The 16,624-nt window shown below is 29.7% G+C and overlaps 1 protein-coding gene across 1 annotated transcript in view; it reads left to right on the top strand.

Annotated features, from left to right (window-relative positions):
• LOC111623105 (triple functional domain protein-like) overlaps positions 1–16,624 on the top strand; it is a 304,942-nt gene that overhangs the window by 240,908 nt on the left and 47,410 nt on the right. Inside the window, exons 40-42 of the mRNA XM_023365589.1 lie at positions 2,894–3,073; positions 10,619–10,705; positions 15,163–15,329. Of these exons, the coding sequence (XP_023221357.1) occupies positions 2,894–3,073; positions 10,619–10,705; positions 15,163–15,329 (434 nt within the window). The remainder of the gene's footprint in view (positions 1–2,893; positions 3,074–10,618; positions 10,706–15,162; positions 15,330–16,624) is intronic.

The raw sequence follows: 16,624 nt of genomic DNA, 5'->3' as shown, positions 1-16,624 counted from the left end.
GTGGCCGTTTTTTCACCTGAAGAAGAACCAAAGGTTCAAAAACGTTAGTGAAAGACGTAAAAGTGGAATTAAGCACCGTTTTTGGTTCATGTTGGAAGTAAGTTTTAAACTGTAATTTTTACAAAACATTAATTTTTAATAGGAAACTGTTGAGCTCTTTATTTTTATTTATTTTTATATTCTTATATCCCTATCTTTTTATATTCATTCCGTTAAGTGTTCATCATTACAAACGCATGCGCAGTTATTATTTTTTCATAATTTTAATTTATGTTCTATTTCTTTAATATTCTTTTTACTTTATTATTTAACTGATGAAGATCGTTAAAGACGATCAAAAACATTTTTACAGTATTAAATTATTTGCTGGAACATCTTAGTACTTTTGAAATCTGAAGAATTATGCAGAATGAGAGAATACCATTGCCAAAGAATTATGAAGAATATATAAACAAAATCACTACTGTTATAATAAATTAAAACACTAGTTAATTTTTTTTTTGCATTTTGATGATTTAAGATTATAAGAGGGAGAAAATTCCTCGTGCTATGCTTGTAGGATATATGTAAGCCATTTTCAAGACACTGCTAAGTTATCAGAATCTATGGTTGATTATATTGGCATTCAATGGACAACAGGAAAATCAACCATGCCTTTACAAACTCTGTATACCAGGGGTGGCCAACTTTTGTGTACAGAAGATCTACTTTTTATCTTAAAACAGTGTTGCGATCAACTTGTCCTAGGTTTAGGCTAAGTGGCAAGGGGGGTGTAAAATACAAACTGTTTAAATTGGTAAGAAAAGCCACAATTTAATTAAAATATGAAGAAAAGGTACTTACATTTTAAATAGAAGAAAAATTGAAACTCAATGTTGTCACTTTCGGAGGACCACCACCCTTCCTCTCTCTACTGTGTCCTGACCTACTCTCTCTATCCCTCTTCCTGCCTTTCTTTTTTTCAATTTTACGACCCTTTGTGTACATTTCTTATTCCCCTTTTACAACTGTATGCAAATGGATCTAAGGTTATCGAAGCTACTGGGCACGGTTAAAAATTAAGACAGCGTAAGCGCAATTATTCCAGATATTACGGGTTTTGACGAGTAAAGAATTTTGAGAGTTATGCCACAATTATGCTACGTATTGATTATCGACCATTTGTGACACGCTATAACGAGCAAAAACTTAAGAAACTAATAAGTAGGTTTAAAATTGATAAATACAAATGTATTCTGACAGTTTGTGAGTTAATTATGCTTTCTATTTGCAAAATTTCTTCACCTTAACACAAAATAAGAAGAAAAAAGTGAATTTTTAAGAAATTTGCGGGATTTCCCGGATTAAAAAACAACCGGGATCCCATTTGAGAAACCCTAACATGTACCGACAAAACCGCATCCGAGGGAGGCCGCGGTGGACCGATATCACTACAGTTGTGTTTCTGTGTTATGTTTACACGTTGCGTTCGGTTATAAGTGTAACACATTAAGTCAAGACATCGGAGCAATCAACCAAATTTGTATTCGTAATCGACTTGTTGGCCACCCCAGCTGTATACAACCTTAAATTTATGAACTGCCAGCAGACCAACATGAGCAACTTGTAACTCCATATCCTCTTTGCTGTGTTATCCTACTGCTACTTGACATATCAATTATTTACTCCCTTCTTCCAACCATTTGTTATCAATCCTGACATATTTGTTATTTCTTTCCTAAAAAATAACTTAATTCAACCACTTTTTCCATATTCATATCATATGTAAACATTTGTCTTTTATATAGTAATCATTCTTAAAATTTTATTTCCTTTTAATTTTTCTTATCTAATTATTGGTTGGAGTTTTTTCTTTTTCAGCCTTGATCTTTTACACAAATCTGCCTTAAATATCATCTTTCCCATTACTTCAATATCTGAATTTACTTTCTTTTTCCAAAACTCTTTTAAAATTAAATTTCTAGTATACTGAGAATCTACAGAAATTTTTACCATTGGTTTCATTTCATTTTTAGTCAAACAAATTAGACCCAATTAAACTATTTGATATACCTAATTTTATATCTAGAAGCTGACTAACTTCCTTCAAGTAATTCATCGAATTAAACAGAAACAGAGTTAAATAGAAAGTCTATAATTACAATATTTTTGTTATATCTCTTATTAACTATTTTATTCATTTCAAAATTCAACATACCTTTTATTTGCCCGTAACTCTTAGATATAATTTCCATTTCTTTACTCTCTATAACAATCTTGTTAATTCTCCTCAAAAAAGCTTGCTTTTTCAAGGAGAATTACATCATATATGGAATTTAACTCATACTGGGATTCTACCTCTACATCTGGTAGAGGTAGTCCTTTAATGTTTCAAATTTTCCTATATTTTTGGATTTCTCAGACCCTCATGAATATCTTTATAGTATTCCTCTTCCACTTGTTGAAATTCTTCACTCATTAAAACATCCAATTGATTTTCCTTTTCCGTTTCCTTGGAAATTTCCTTGTGCAGTCTGCCTTGCCCCTTTTTTGCATATCCACTAGAAACATTTGCTGAGAAGAATGAGGTAGAGGCCCTGGATTAGACTCAATTTTAGCACATATCAATAAACACGTAACTAAATTTGAGAATAATCTATTTATAAATATTTAACTTGCTAGTCAAACCATTTTTTTTAAAAATATTATTCCATTATATTTTGGGCTTCTAATTCAATAGCAAGCAATATTTGATCTCCTTCAATAGTTCACTCGCACTTCCAGTGTCTAGCACACACCCTGCCTAAATATAATATGTAAAACATAACAAAAATAATATTTGTGTCTTTATTATATTACTGTATATATTATAAATGACTACTATTGTTAAATTGAATTATTTTATTTTTTTTAGAAATTGACAATAAAATCAACTCGTCTTCTACAAAAGTCTCAGTCATTAGATTTAACAGCTGGAAATATTGCAGAGGAAGATGATGTTTGTGACGTGGAAATACCGCCACCGATGAAAATACAAGATCATACATTCACACAAGTTCAACAACCAATTTTGGAAAAATGTAGTGAAAAGGGGGTAAGTTGAATTTGCTGTAATATATTTTTAAATATTTAATGACAGTCTTAATATTAATACAGTGGAATCTGGTTAACTCAAATCAGACTGGGGAAAATTTGAACTTAGTTAAAAAGTTTCAAGTTATGGAGGTTTGACCAAAAAAAAGTCAAGATTTTGTGCATTGGTTTATTGGTGACCCATAATAAACTATTCATATATTAGTTCTATCGATCTTATTATGTAGAATTATTGTGTCACTATAAACCTCTGTATTATCCAGAAACTCAAATGCTTAACCAAATGCATTTCTCAGTAGTTTAAATATAAATAAGGTACTGAGAAATTCTTTTTGAGAAAATCCATTTATTTATTACGTCAGCTAGTTGGAGAAATCCATCAGCAATCAAATAAAACAAAAAAAGTTTGAAAAAAGCAGGTCTCAATGGTGGTTACAATATTCATGTCGCACACATGCTCTCTGGAAGATACAGCTCACCACACTATAACATAACATGATGTTTATTTTTAGTTATATGTAGTTCCCATGTTTTATAGAAAGTTTCTGATTAGTTATTTGATAGATGAACATTAATTATTTTACTTAAATTAAAATTTAAGAGAGTTTATGAAAATACTGTGTCAAAACCCTATTCGAGTTAAACAGTTTGATGAATTTGAGTTAACCTGTTTGATTTAACACACAAATCCCTATGCTAGACATTTAGGGAGAGAAAATGACTTACAAGGAGACCCTACGGCTTTGGGGAAACGGATTTTGATGATCTTTGGTGTAGAGATAGTACACCATGTGAGTGTACTATCTGTAAAATACTAAAGTGCAATACTCAAATATAATCGAGAAAAACAAATTTAAAGTTTTTTTAGCACTTCATATATAAATTATACGTGTTTCCATTTGAGTGTCCTGTGGCTGAGTGGTAACGATCTTGACTTGTACGCTTGAGTTCCCGGGTTCGATTCCCGTGTATACTTTTTTTTTTTAATTCATAAATACTTATAATGTATTTATTTATTTACTCATTCATTTATTTCTTATTATTTATTTTAATTTAATTTCTACTATTCCAAGTCTAATTATTTTTACTTTGAACACCCACCTTTGTCAAGTTGAGAGGGAGCTACTTATGCCAGGTTTCTACCCCTTTCTTCAATTATACGAGCCTTGTATCCGTGTTAATTCATCTGTAAACATGTAAATTTTCGTTCTAATTATTTATTTTAATTTAATTTTAACATAAAAATCTCCAACACGTAGAAGAGACGTTATCATCAAATACGAACTCCTATATATAAAGATATATTAAAAGTGATTCCAGTAGTAATAAATACAGCGCTATATTTGATCACCCGTAATCCTTTTAGCTTAGAAATGATGAAAGGACCATACTTTCTATGGATGATAATATATCTGTATTGATAAATCGCGAGGATTTACTCCATATTCTCTTTCCTAACATTTTATCCAAAACTATAATTTCTCTCCTATCATAATATGTGTAAATGGTCGGTTTTACAGCAATAATACTGACAATATATTATCGAAAACAGCATTAAATACATTCTTCAATTAACTTTATAACATATCTTTCATGTAATTTACAGCAGGGATGCTGAATAGCATCTCTCTCTCTCTCTCTCATCTAACATTCCTGATAGAAAAAAATTACGATTTAATTGTAATTTAATGCATTTAAATGAGGAATTTATGTATATATAAGCAAATTTTACGTATTAATTCATAATATTATCGATCATATATTAATTTCGAATAAGTAATTACATATACGTAACACGTTAATAATATTATCTCGAAATGAAGCATCACTTTTCATGCTTTATCTCGAGCATCACTGTTGATATAATTATTATCTTTAAATGGATTCTGCCGAAATTTTACTAAATTAAACGAAATAAAATTTAATAAAATATAAAGAAATTTAATTATATTAAATAATNATCGGTCACCGTTAGTGATAACAATTAGATGGGAAAGTTGACACATAGGAGTGCGCTGTTATTGTCAACAAAAGTAAAAAAATATTAGACTTGGAATAGTAGAAATTAAATTAAAATAAATAATAAGAAATAAATGAATGAGTAAATAAATAAATACATTATAAGTATTTATGAATTAAAAAAAAAAAAGTATACACGGGAATCGAACCCGGGAACTCAAGCGTACAAGTCAAGATCGTTACCACTCAGCCACAGGACACTCAAATGGAAGCACGTATAATTTATATATAAAGTGCTAAAAAAACTTTAAATTTGTTTTTCTCGATTACATTTGAGTATTGCACTTTAGTATTTTACAGGTAGTACACTCACATCGTGTACTACCTCTACACCAAAGATCATCAAAATCCATTTCCCCAAAGCCATAGGGTCTCCTTGTTAGAGTAAATGTAACTGAATTATCTCTGTTCAATTTAACCAGGTTCCACTGTAATTGAATATAAATGCACATGCAATTATTTTATTATAATTACTATTCAAATTACCATTACAAAATGAACTACGAACTGTAAAAATGAAGATGGTTTATACTACTACTACTATAACTAGGATGTGTATAATTTGGTAGTGCTTGGATATTGTTGATGAACTTCATTTATTTCTTTTTCTGCACAAAATCAATAGCAAAATCTGCCTAACTTATAGCTGGTTCTTCTTGAATTAATGGAGAAATTTTTTCTTTTGTTCATTTTAATTTGATGATATTCTTTTTATTTTTGCTTTATTTTCCCTTGCTTATTTTTTTTATACATGCTTGTATTTCTTTAATTTTTATATTAAAAAGTTTATTCTAATTGCTCTAACTTTTTATTTCTTCTAACGTATATATTCTAGCTATATTATTATAAGCTGTTAAATGCAGGATTTAAGCTGATAATCAGATCTTGACAAAAACATTTATTTGTTTAAGAAGTGTTGGCTTCATGAAACTGATTTCTTCATTTATTTACAAAGGTGCCAGATTTAATAACTTTCTATGAAAATGTGCATTATTATTATTATATTTTTATTGGTGCTTACTGAATATTTAAAAAAAAAACTGCATTTAATGTAATTCTTGATAAGAAATATTATTTAAATTTATTTATTGTGTTATTGCAAACATAGTGATTGAGATTATTTGGATGACTGAGAATAATTAAAATTGTTTCCATAAGAAATAATAAAAATAACCATTTTTTAATATTCAAATTTCCAATATTCTGATTATAGTAGAACCTCGAAAACTCGGCTCTCGATAACCCGGCACTCCTGATAACTCGGCCACACTCTGGCAGGGCAAAAAAATCCTTAGTTAATTAATTTTCATTATAGACAGCTTTATAAAAGTATAAAAGCTCTCATAAAGTATTTTTCTTAGGTCTGTCTTATCAGGTAAATTACTGTACACAGTGTATTCATTAAATTTTCATGTAGTAAAGGCTCTATGCCTTCATAAAGGACGTACTTTTCCTTTGTTTAAGGGTATTCGGGCAGTTTATTCTCTGTTATATTCTCAAGTAAACAATACATACAAGTACAGTACAGTATTTTCTGAGGAAACACTCTTACTTATTTTTTTAACCTCATTCCCGATAACCCGGCATTTTCACAAACTCGGCCACCCTTCGGTCCACATTAGGCCGAGTTTTCGAGGTTCTACTGTATTTTCAGGAATATGTTAGATTTGGATAACACAATATGACTGCATTTCAACAATAAAAAGTTGTAACATTTCAAAGATGTGTCTATTTAGCATAGAAAAATAAAAATTATTAGAATATATAATTGATAGTTTACATTTATGACTGAAAAATAAATGTGTAATGTACTTGTTTTAATTAAATTTAATGATAATTATTTTCAATTAAATCAGTTTAATTAAGAGTTTCAATACATTAGGAACTGTTATCTGTCAGGGGTCAGGATTAAAACCTGATTGATATGAGAATAGACAGATGATAATTCTCGCTTATCAGTACAAAAAATTAATGTACAATCCTATATTTACAAAACTGCATTATCAACCATCTGTTCATTTACTGTACAGTGCAGTATTTTTGTGATGCATTACTAAAATCCAGTAAAGAAATAGCGCCTTATGTACAGTAAAATATAATACAGTACATTCTTTATGGCAAAAACAAAAAAGAAAAATAATACAATAACTCTACTCCCTGAATTGAATATAGCACTCTGACAGTTAATAGTGATGAATATCAAGTTTCTATTGTAATAACAAACTAAAAGCTCAGGGAGAACAACTTGGAACTGCAATATATTGCAGTTCCAAGTATAAGACAACTATGTTATAACTGATGACTAAATTAAATTTTTTAATTCTTCTGAAATTTATTAACACTAATTGATTAATTACTCTAATTTTGAGACTAATTAATTTGCTATATGTGAAATTTGTAAACAACAAATGAAAATTAATGTGAAATAACTTAACCAACAACAGACCTACCATGACATGAGCTTCTTGTGTGTTATATATGTATTGTGAACTGCTGTAAACACTCATAGGTTGTAAGGAAAATGATTGATATATCACATTCCTCTAATCTATGAATATTTATAGAAACTTAAAACTTAAAATTCATATTAGTTCTAACACCAGCACAATGTATGAACGTATTTTATATTCATAAAGGTTTGGGTTATTGTACTTCTAGCATATACCTTGATTAGAATGTTTCTCAAATTTCATTTATTTCTAAACAACATACAAGTTGACCCCCCCCCATAACACTGTTGATTATTTCATTTTATATGAATTCCATGTTGTACGAGTCACTTAGATTTTACAAATATGTGTGCCGGGCTGTGAATGGCTCATGTATTTGTAAAATCTAAGTGACTCGTACAACATGGAATTCATATAAAATGAAATTATCAACAATGTTATAGGGGGGGTCAACCGTATACCAATGTATTATAAAAGAGACATGCTAAAACATATAAAAGAGAAAAGATTACACTATATTTGTATCTATGGTACGATATTAACTTATATTTGTTCCTTGATTATAATGGTCATAAATTTCAGTGACTATATTTTCCAAATCATGAAGTTCAAAATTGTTATTAATAACTATCACACAATTTCTAGTTAATATGTTGTTGTTAAAAGAAAATTTTAATATAAAAATTCAAATTATGGTTTTTAGAAACTTGATTTAAAAGAATTTTTTTAATTTTTATTAATTCATTTATATTATTAGTGATGGGACGATTAATCGAATCAGAAAAATTAACATTTTCCAGGAATCAGAATCGAGCAAATATCATCAATATTTCCAATTCTTAAAAATGATTCTTCCACATTTTATAAGAAAATTAATTATTTGTTTTGGATGAAGATTAAAAATTTTTAATTAAGTGTTAGTTTATTGGAAACTTTCGTGTTGACAAAGCAGAGAGTACACAACATCCATACATGAGACAATGTCTGTCATGATGGATTTTTCTTTCAAGTAGTCAGAGTGATGAGAGATTACACTTGGTCAATACTAATTTTCCTCAGTTTAGGAAAAATATGGTGCCTTTCGGGTTGCTGTCTGGCCAGCTTGACCTGCAATCTGTATTCTGTATATAAAAAGCAAAATGTTCCATCACCACTGCACACAAATAATATAAATTTAAAAATTATGTTTGATTTACAATTGGAAAATTTCAAAACAACTTTTAAATGGTTTTTAAAATATTGATATAATTTTAATTAATTTTATTTTATTTTTAGTTTTGATTTTGCTGTAAAGACCAGAGTTTTAATTATTATTAATAATTTTTATTTACTTCTAATTTGAAACCATGTCTTTTATCTATGTCTATTGAAGGTGCTTCATTGTGCAATACAGATAAATTTTTATTTATTTAATTTTGCTGCATTTTTTTTTTAATCCTTAATTACAATTTTTTAAAATTAATTGCAATTGTTTTTACTTTTCCGACTGTTATACACAACAGAGGGAAAGTATGACGATCATTCAAAAAATGACACTCAGATTTTTACATTTTTGGACTTAGGACACCTTGAAATGTCAAAATGGAAAAACAAATTTGGGGATTATTTCTGTATGTATGGATGTTTGTGGGGCACGATTTTGTTCACCCTGTTTGAAGCTTTATAACTCCTGTGCTTTTTGTCGAAAATTTCTGAAATTTTAGAGATTTTTGTATATTAGGGGGATTGATGCTATTAAATTTTGGTGAGTAAAGGTTGAGGGGGTGGGAGATAATGGGGTTGTATGTATCTCTAGTAGTGTTGGACTTAATAATGATTTTACTTGTTATTAACATTTACCTACTCTCCAAATTAAGCTTTTTGCTATTTTATAATAGTTAAAAAATATAAAAAGTTTTTAAATAAAATATCACAACAAATGGTGCCAATAAATGTTATTGGGAAAGTTAAGCTACTTGTTGCTAGATTTTTTTGTTTTGCAACATAGCTATAGAAATTGTTTGCGTTGTTTCTCACAAAAAATAGTCATATTTAAATTTATTTTAATTTTTTAGTAATTTCATTAATTTTTGTTTCACAAATCTGCTTGCTTTTTAAAAATTTTAATTATAAGCGAGTTAACATTGAACTGTCAGACTAAGTTTTAAATCAAGGCCAGTGGTCAGCAAAACAGTTTTATTTTAATTGAAAAATATTATATAAAATTAGTTTTAATGTTTAATGTGTTTACTCTGTAATGATAAAATGACTTTCCCATTATAATTATGAACATTTTTATGATTCACAGATGATGGTGTGATATGTTAAATTTTCAAATGTGATTCATGCTATTATAAGTAAAAATACTCATTCCCACTAAGTTTACTGCCATCATGAGTTTTAAAAATTGATTTTTTTAAGATGAGTTGGTCTAGACATTTGTGGTTGGAGTGAATGAATTCAAAAATTGATTAATTCATGACTATGGTATTTGTTAGGTTTGTTGCATCATTTGCCAAACCTCATTTTGTGTTAAAAACAATGGAGTTAGATCATTTACAAGACATGCCCGTTACAAAAAGTGTAAAAAAAGTACATCTTCTTATTTACCTTTCCCTCCCCAGTAATCATGTTGGCCAACAAAGCAGTTTCCAAAGATGGTGACCCTGTACGGCATGATGACATAGTTCATTGAGTAAAAGGGAATTTGCTGTAATTTCTTTGGGGTAGTGTTGCAATATTAACGTTATCTGAAATAAGATTGCAAGTTTATTTAGTACACAATAAAAGCATATGTATCCACATATAAATGGAGAATTTTCACATTTCTTTCAAAAGATTCATTCTGGATTTTCTAATCATTTTCCATTTTTAAGTTTTATGTTTACTAATTAATGAATGCAGCATGCTCATAATATAAATCATTAATTTTTCTGAACTGTCAATAAAATAAACTTTAGAAAGTATTCAAAAGAATCTGAATTGGGAATTTTCAGCAGAAATCAGAATTGGGAGAAAGTTTGATATTGTCCCATCACTAATTTGTTATTTTCATGCATAATATCATATTGTTAAGTTTAGTTTGTTTATATTACTAGTCAATTCCACTAATTTTGCAAGCACCAGAAGGAGCTTCTTCGGCAGATATGGCTTCAGAAATTGAACAAATTGTGAAAGAGAGAATGGTATGTTTCAAATATATAGCAGTTTGCTGATACTTTTTTTAATTAATTTCATTACAGTAGAACTTCAATTATCCAAATTGATTTGTTCTGTAGGTAATTTTGGATAATTGATAATTCAGATAAGTGGATTAACATGTAAAGAATGAAATTAAAGATTAGCAGCAAAGTATTGTACACATACCGTATTTATTTATTTATTTATCAATGGGCAAGTAGCATCCTCTGATCATTTGGATTTGTCACAGCAAATAGGCATATACAGAAAGCATCACTTCAGGTAAAAATACACAGTAAAGATGATTGCCTAGCACATGAAACATGTTTTCTGGTGGCAAAGTGTTGCAGGTGTTTCAGTTTCAACAACTCTGGCATAGTACATTTGTCTTGTCTTTCAAATCACTTCATTGCTGTCTCAAGACAGTTAAAAGCTTCACTGTGCAATGGTCCAAGATTGTTATGCAATTTTCTTCTACTTCTGCTCTTCCAGAAGTGTTCTCTCCTTCCACGTTTTCTACAATTTTTTAATCACTCAAAATTTGAAAATTGCCATCAACAGTATTATTTCTCAACTAGGTTTCCTTCTGAATTCTGCACCTGAGAAAGTCCCAGAATGCCCTCTATTATCTCATGAATGTTGTTGCAAGATGTTTCATTGGTGACCTTAACCACAGCAACTTTTACCATTCTCTGTGCAAAGTTTCTTGCTGAACAGAATTCTATGAATCAGCTAGCATATATATATGCTGGTTGATTCATGGACATGAACATTGGCACTTGTGAAATTCCCACACATCATACAAGAGTTTTCTTGTATTGGGGTTTCAGAGCTTAAATAATGCCCTGATCCATTGGTTACAGGAGTAACGTTATTTGTGGAGAAGGAACATGACATTCAATTTTCCTTCTTGTGACTATAACTCAACTGCTAGGATGGGATGGCACATTGTCAGTTATAAACAGCTTGTTGCCATATTTTCCACTCCCCTCTTGATATTTTTTTACTACAGGAATGAAGACTTTCTCATGCTATTTAACAAAAATTTTTGCAGACATCCATGCACTTTTCTGGTTTATGTATGTCACTGGTAAATCTTTCACATTCTTTACAGCTCATGAACACTTCACTTTTTCAACCATAAACAATTTCAAACTCTGTTTTCCAGTAGCATTGGTGCATACCATTACTGTAAGTCAATCTTTACTCATTTCTCATTCTGGAGCAACAGATTCCTGCTTTGATGCCAGTGTCTTTTGGGGCAGAATTCCAGTTTAACCCAGTTTCATTAGCATTATAGATGAAGTCACAGTTGTATTTCTCTTTGATGTATGCCATCAATCCAGCAACAAACTTCTTGGTATATTCTATGTATATGCTTTAAATCTGGTACTCACCTGGAATTGACTTTATTTAAATAAAGTCAATTCCATTTAGAGTCAATTCTTATTAGAACAGAATATTTAAAGTGTTTTTCTGAAAAATTTCTTACAATACTGGAAGTTTTTAACTCTATTAAAAGAAATTCTATTTTTCCGGAAGCATGGATTTAATCTTTAATTATTTCAATATATAAAAAAGGCAATGCATATGATTCCAAAAATTATATGTTTGGTTCCTGTAATTGATAAATGATTTACATCTTTATTAAATAGAAGATTAGAAGAATGGATTATTAAATATATTTCATGTCAGGAGCAAGCAGGTTTTGACCTGGCCGATTGTGTCAAGATCAAATATTTGTACAGTTAAAATTGCAAAGAGAGGAAAATATTATACTGTTTTTGTAGACTAGCTCTGCTTTTGATACCATTAATTGTGGAATTTTATGGTCTCTGTTGGAAAGAATGCACATGATTAAAGTTTCTTGGCTTTATAATTGAATATATACTCCAAAGCTACTGCAAGGGTAAAGATATTAGCTGAAACAACTGATTTATTTGGTATTGACATTGAAGTTTTGCATGGTGAAATTCTGAGCCCATTACTTTTTAATTTGTATGTTAATGGTCTGACAGTGCGACTTTCTAAATTTGACTTGCCTGGGATTTCTCTTGGATCAAGTTGAGTTATATGTATTAATGTATGCTGACAACACTCTAGTTCTTGCTGATATTCCATAAATATTACAAAATAAAATTGCAGTTTTGGAGAAATTTTGCTGACTATGGATTAACTATAAATGTTTCTAAAACTAAAGTAACGGTATTCAAGAGGGGTGGTAGGCAATCAATCACCCAGAGAGAGATGATTTTTTTTTATAATCAGCCTATACAAGTTGTTTTCAAATTACATATACTTGAGAGTATTGTTTTTGTCTTCTGGACAACTTTTACAGGCTAAAAATTATAATATAAGTAAGACTAAAATGGCAATGGATTCAATATGGCCTATTCTTTCAAGAGCTAAAATTAATTCTTCTTATATCTATGTAAAGTTATTTCGCTCAATGATTTTGTCTGTATTACTTTATGCTGCTCCTGTATGGACAATTACTTATTATGATAAAATGGAAATTTTCCTTGTTTTATGTCATAGAAAAATTTTTATGTTATATAATAAAATTCCGGCTTACACATTGCATTTGGATTTTAGTGTTTCTAGAATATTGGTAATAATAATAAATAATAAAATTTCTTAACTGGAATAAATGTAAAAAATAAAACATTACAGCCTGTTCCAGCAAAAATTTTTAATTTTCTAATATTTTTGGCTATCTATGCAGCCATCATCAGGAACAAACATATAAAGGAATATTTTTTAGAATTTAAATTCAACAGTGTACCAAATATGGATCAGTGATGTACAGTTGCAATAACAAATAAATAATAATAATAAAGTATACAATAATAATAAAAGCAATAGTTTTATTTTGGATTAGACTTTTGAAATGAGATGATAACAGTTATGTTAAAGTAACGTATAACAAACTGTATAAATTGTGTTCAATGATGGATAATTCTATGTATAATTGGTTGTTGGTGTTGAAAAATTTGCTAGATTGACACTGTTTCTCTTTCCAATGGTTGTCTCAAGATCCTTGTTTCATCGAAAACTATCAAACATTAATTATATGAGTATGCTGTGAACAAATCATACAAGAAGATTGGTCTTGGATGGAAAAAAAACAAACATTTTCAATTATATTGTAGTATTAAAACAACTTGTGTGAGGATTATTTGTTTATGGAAATAAATAGTCATGTAAAACATTTAATATTGCAACTGAGATACAATAGATTAATTAATATACTATAATAGTCTACTATACTATAACAACAGACTAATAATATGCAATATAAAGATCCTGAGAGAATTTGTAGTAATTATAGTATGCTAGTGTATGGGGATGTGTATTCTTTCATTGTGTGAAATTTGAAGCAAGCAGGAAAAAGTATTTGATAAGATTTAAATCCTAGATATAATTAATTTATCACATTTTTTTGAAAAAAGATTATTATTGTGTATTTTATTCTGTATTATCTTATACTAAGCTATTACATTAATTTATTATATTGTACTAACTCCAGCTTTATCTAATACTTTAACCTCATATAATGAACTAAGGATCAAAAAACAGAGAATTGAATTGAATATTCTGTGTTCGTGGACAGTTTTTCTCTGAATCTTGAGTTCTTGGATTCCATGTCAGGACTCGAAGTTGCACATCCTTCCACTGCTGGCTTTGAAGTTTTCATCTTTACCCATTTCTTTGTTGAACATCAGAGCTTTCTCACATAAAATTGGTGTGGATATCGGCTGTCCAGTTGAATGCTTCTGTATGAACATTTGTGTATTGATTCTTCAACTACAGCATTGTTTGCTTTTTTTATTATCTTTCTGCTCGAACAGTTATCCTCACTTTCCAGGATATAAGTGAAATGCTGTATTGTGTTGTCATCATTTTTCTTAATGTTCAAAACAGTAGCTGCTTTCTACCATATCTTTCATATATTTCCCAGATTGTTTTTCAATGCAGTGACAATCTCAGTTTGTTCTGCCATGGTAAGAACAATATGTTTTTGTTTCCACAAGTTTGCAGATATGATCAGAGTCACATTCACAGTGAACATAAAAGAATTGCAGTCTTGTGACATCAGTGAGAGAGAGAGAAAGGAAGGCAAGTGATGGTTTGGTGGATAATTGGACATTTGGATAATCAGAGTTCTACTTTATTGATTTTTGTATTAAAATGTGTGTTTTGAAAATTTTAAAAGTGATACTTCAAAATAATAATTGTTCATTTTATAGCTTATATTAATGTATGAAGATCATTTATGGTTAATAGTTGCCATATTTTACAATTCTTATTTTGTTATGTTTTTACATTAAATATTAATTATCTAATGTAGAAGAATTAGTGTCTAATTTGGTGTTTTCTTTAGATTTGAATCTTATTTTTAATTTTTTATATTTTATGATTTTTAAAATGTAATATGTATATATCTATATATTGTTTATAGGAACAGCACATTGAAAATACTGAACTTCCTTCAAATAATAAACCTACAGATCCAGAAGTAAGACAAGCTGATGAAAATGAAGGATCATTTAAAAGTGATGATAAAAAACTTAATTCTGCAGAAACAAATATAGAGTTTGAGAAAGAGAAAGCACTACAAAAAAGACAGTAAGTATTAATTTATAATATTTTTTAAATCAACAGCATCATTAAAAAATCTGTTGTTTATTTTTCTGCAAAAATATGTAATTTGTCAACATTTCAGACCAAAGTCATTTATATCTTTTAGATTGTCATGTTTTTCTTAAAAATCCTAGAATAGTGTTAATTAGATATTTTTGTATTATGAATATAGTTTCATATTGTCACTTTTGTCAATAACAATGTGAAAAATACTTTGAAGGTACAGTGGTTTTTGGATTGGTCAATTAGAGGTTGGAAACTGATGATATGAATACCAACTGTAGCATGCTGAGCAATTTTCAATGGCATACAGCAAGTTTCAAAGGGTTTCTCTCATTAAGCTTTTCACAAGTGCTCTCGGTCTTGCCTCTCTCAGTCCACCGTTGTTCCAATGTACCAACCATAAGCATCAACGATCACACTCCTTTGTTCTTTCTGATGCTGTTTTCACAACCCGGAGCTCACTGATCGCACATCCTTTCTCTTCAATGTCTCAGCCAAAAAGTGTCTCTACTATCAGAACTTGCCCCAAAGGTCTCGTCTTCTCTATTTTTTCATTCCCCACACCCACAGAAGTTGGGATGACATGGTGGAAGGTTTTCAAAGCCTGTTATTCCACCTGAGGTGAAAGTGTTAGTTAAAGTATTAGAAAGGAAACATCAGGAAAGAGAAAGAAATAAAGAACAAAGGAAAGAAGTAAAACTATACTTAAATTATTACATACATATATATATGTACATTAATATGGCATACAGCCACAGCAGCACCCATACAGTTTTTGTGTTATTCTGAAAGCATACATGGAACCCATGTCAAAAATTTTTCAATGTTTGAGGCACACTGTGACAATTTTGTGGAGTATTTTTCAAGAAACATGTAGAAATTCTGCATGAATTTCATTGAGAATACAGCACTGTTCCAATTTAATGAAGTCATCCAAACAATGCAGCAAATCTTCTGTAACAGGAGATGGGTGCCTGGTTTGTTGTTTATCATGGATATTCTCTCTTCTTGCATTAAACTTGGGACACCATCATTGCACTGTTGATTTGTCAATAACACCTCCACACATATCCACAATTTGATGATTGAGCTCACATGGTCACACAATTTTTGTATTCAGAAAACGAACAACAGACCTCACTTTACAAGTGGCGAGATTGTTTTGTTGTTCATTTTAAACTCTTACTGTGACACAACCAGGCATCATAGCACAGTGATACACAGAATGGCCAACGTAGTGCAACATGTCTCCCAGATTCCTCCTGAAATGTTCCATG

Source organism: Centruroides sculpturatus, unplaced genomic scaffold, assembly GCF_000671375.1.
Source record: "Centruroides sculpturatus isolate CEXI.00-Female unplaced genomic scaffold, Cexi_2.0 scaffold144, whole genome shotgun sequence".
NCBI lineage: Eukaryota > Metazoa > Arthropoda > Arachnida > Scorpiones > Buthidae > Centruroides > Centruroides sculpturatus.
This window is presented reverse-complemented; position numbering and strand designations above follow the sequence as displayed.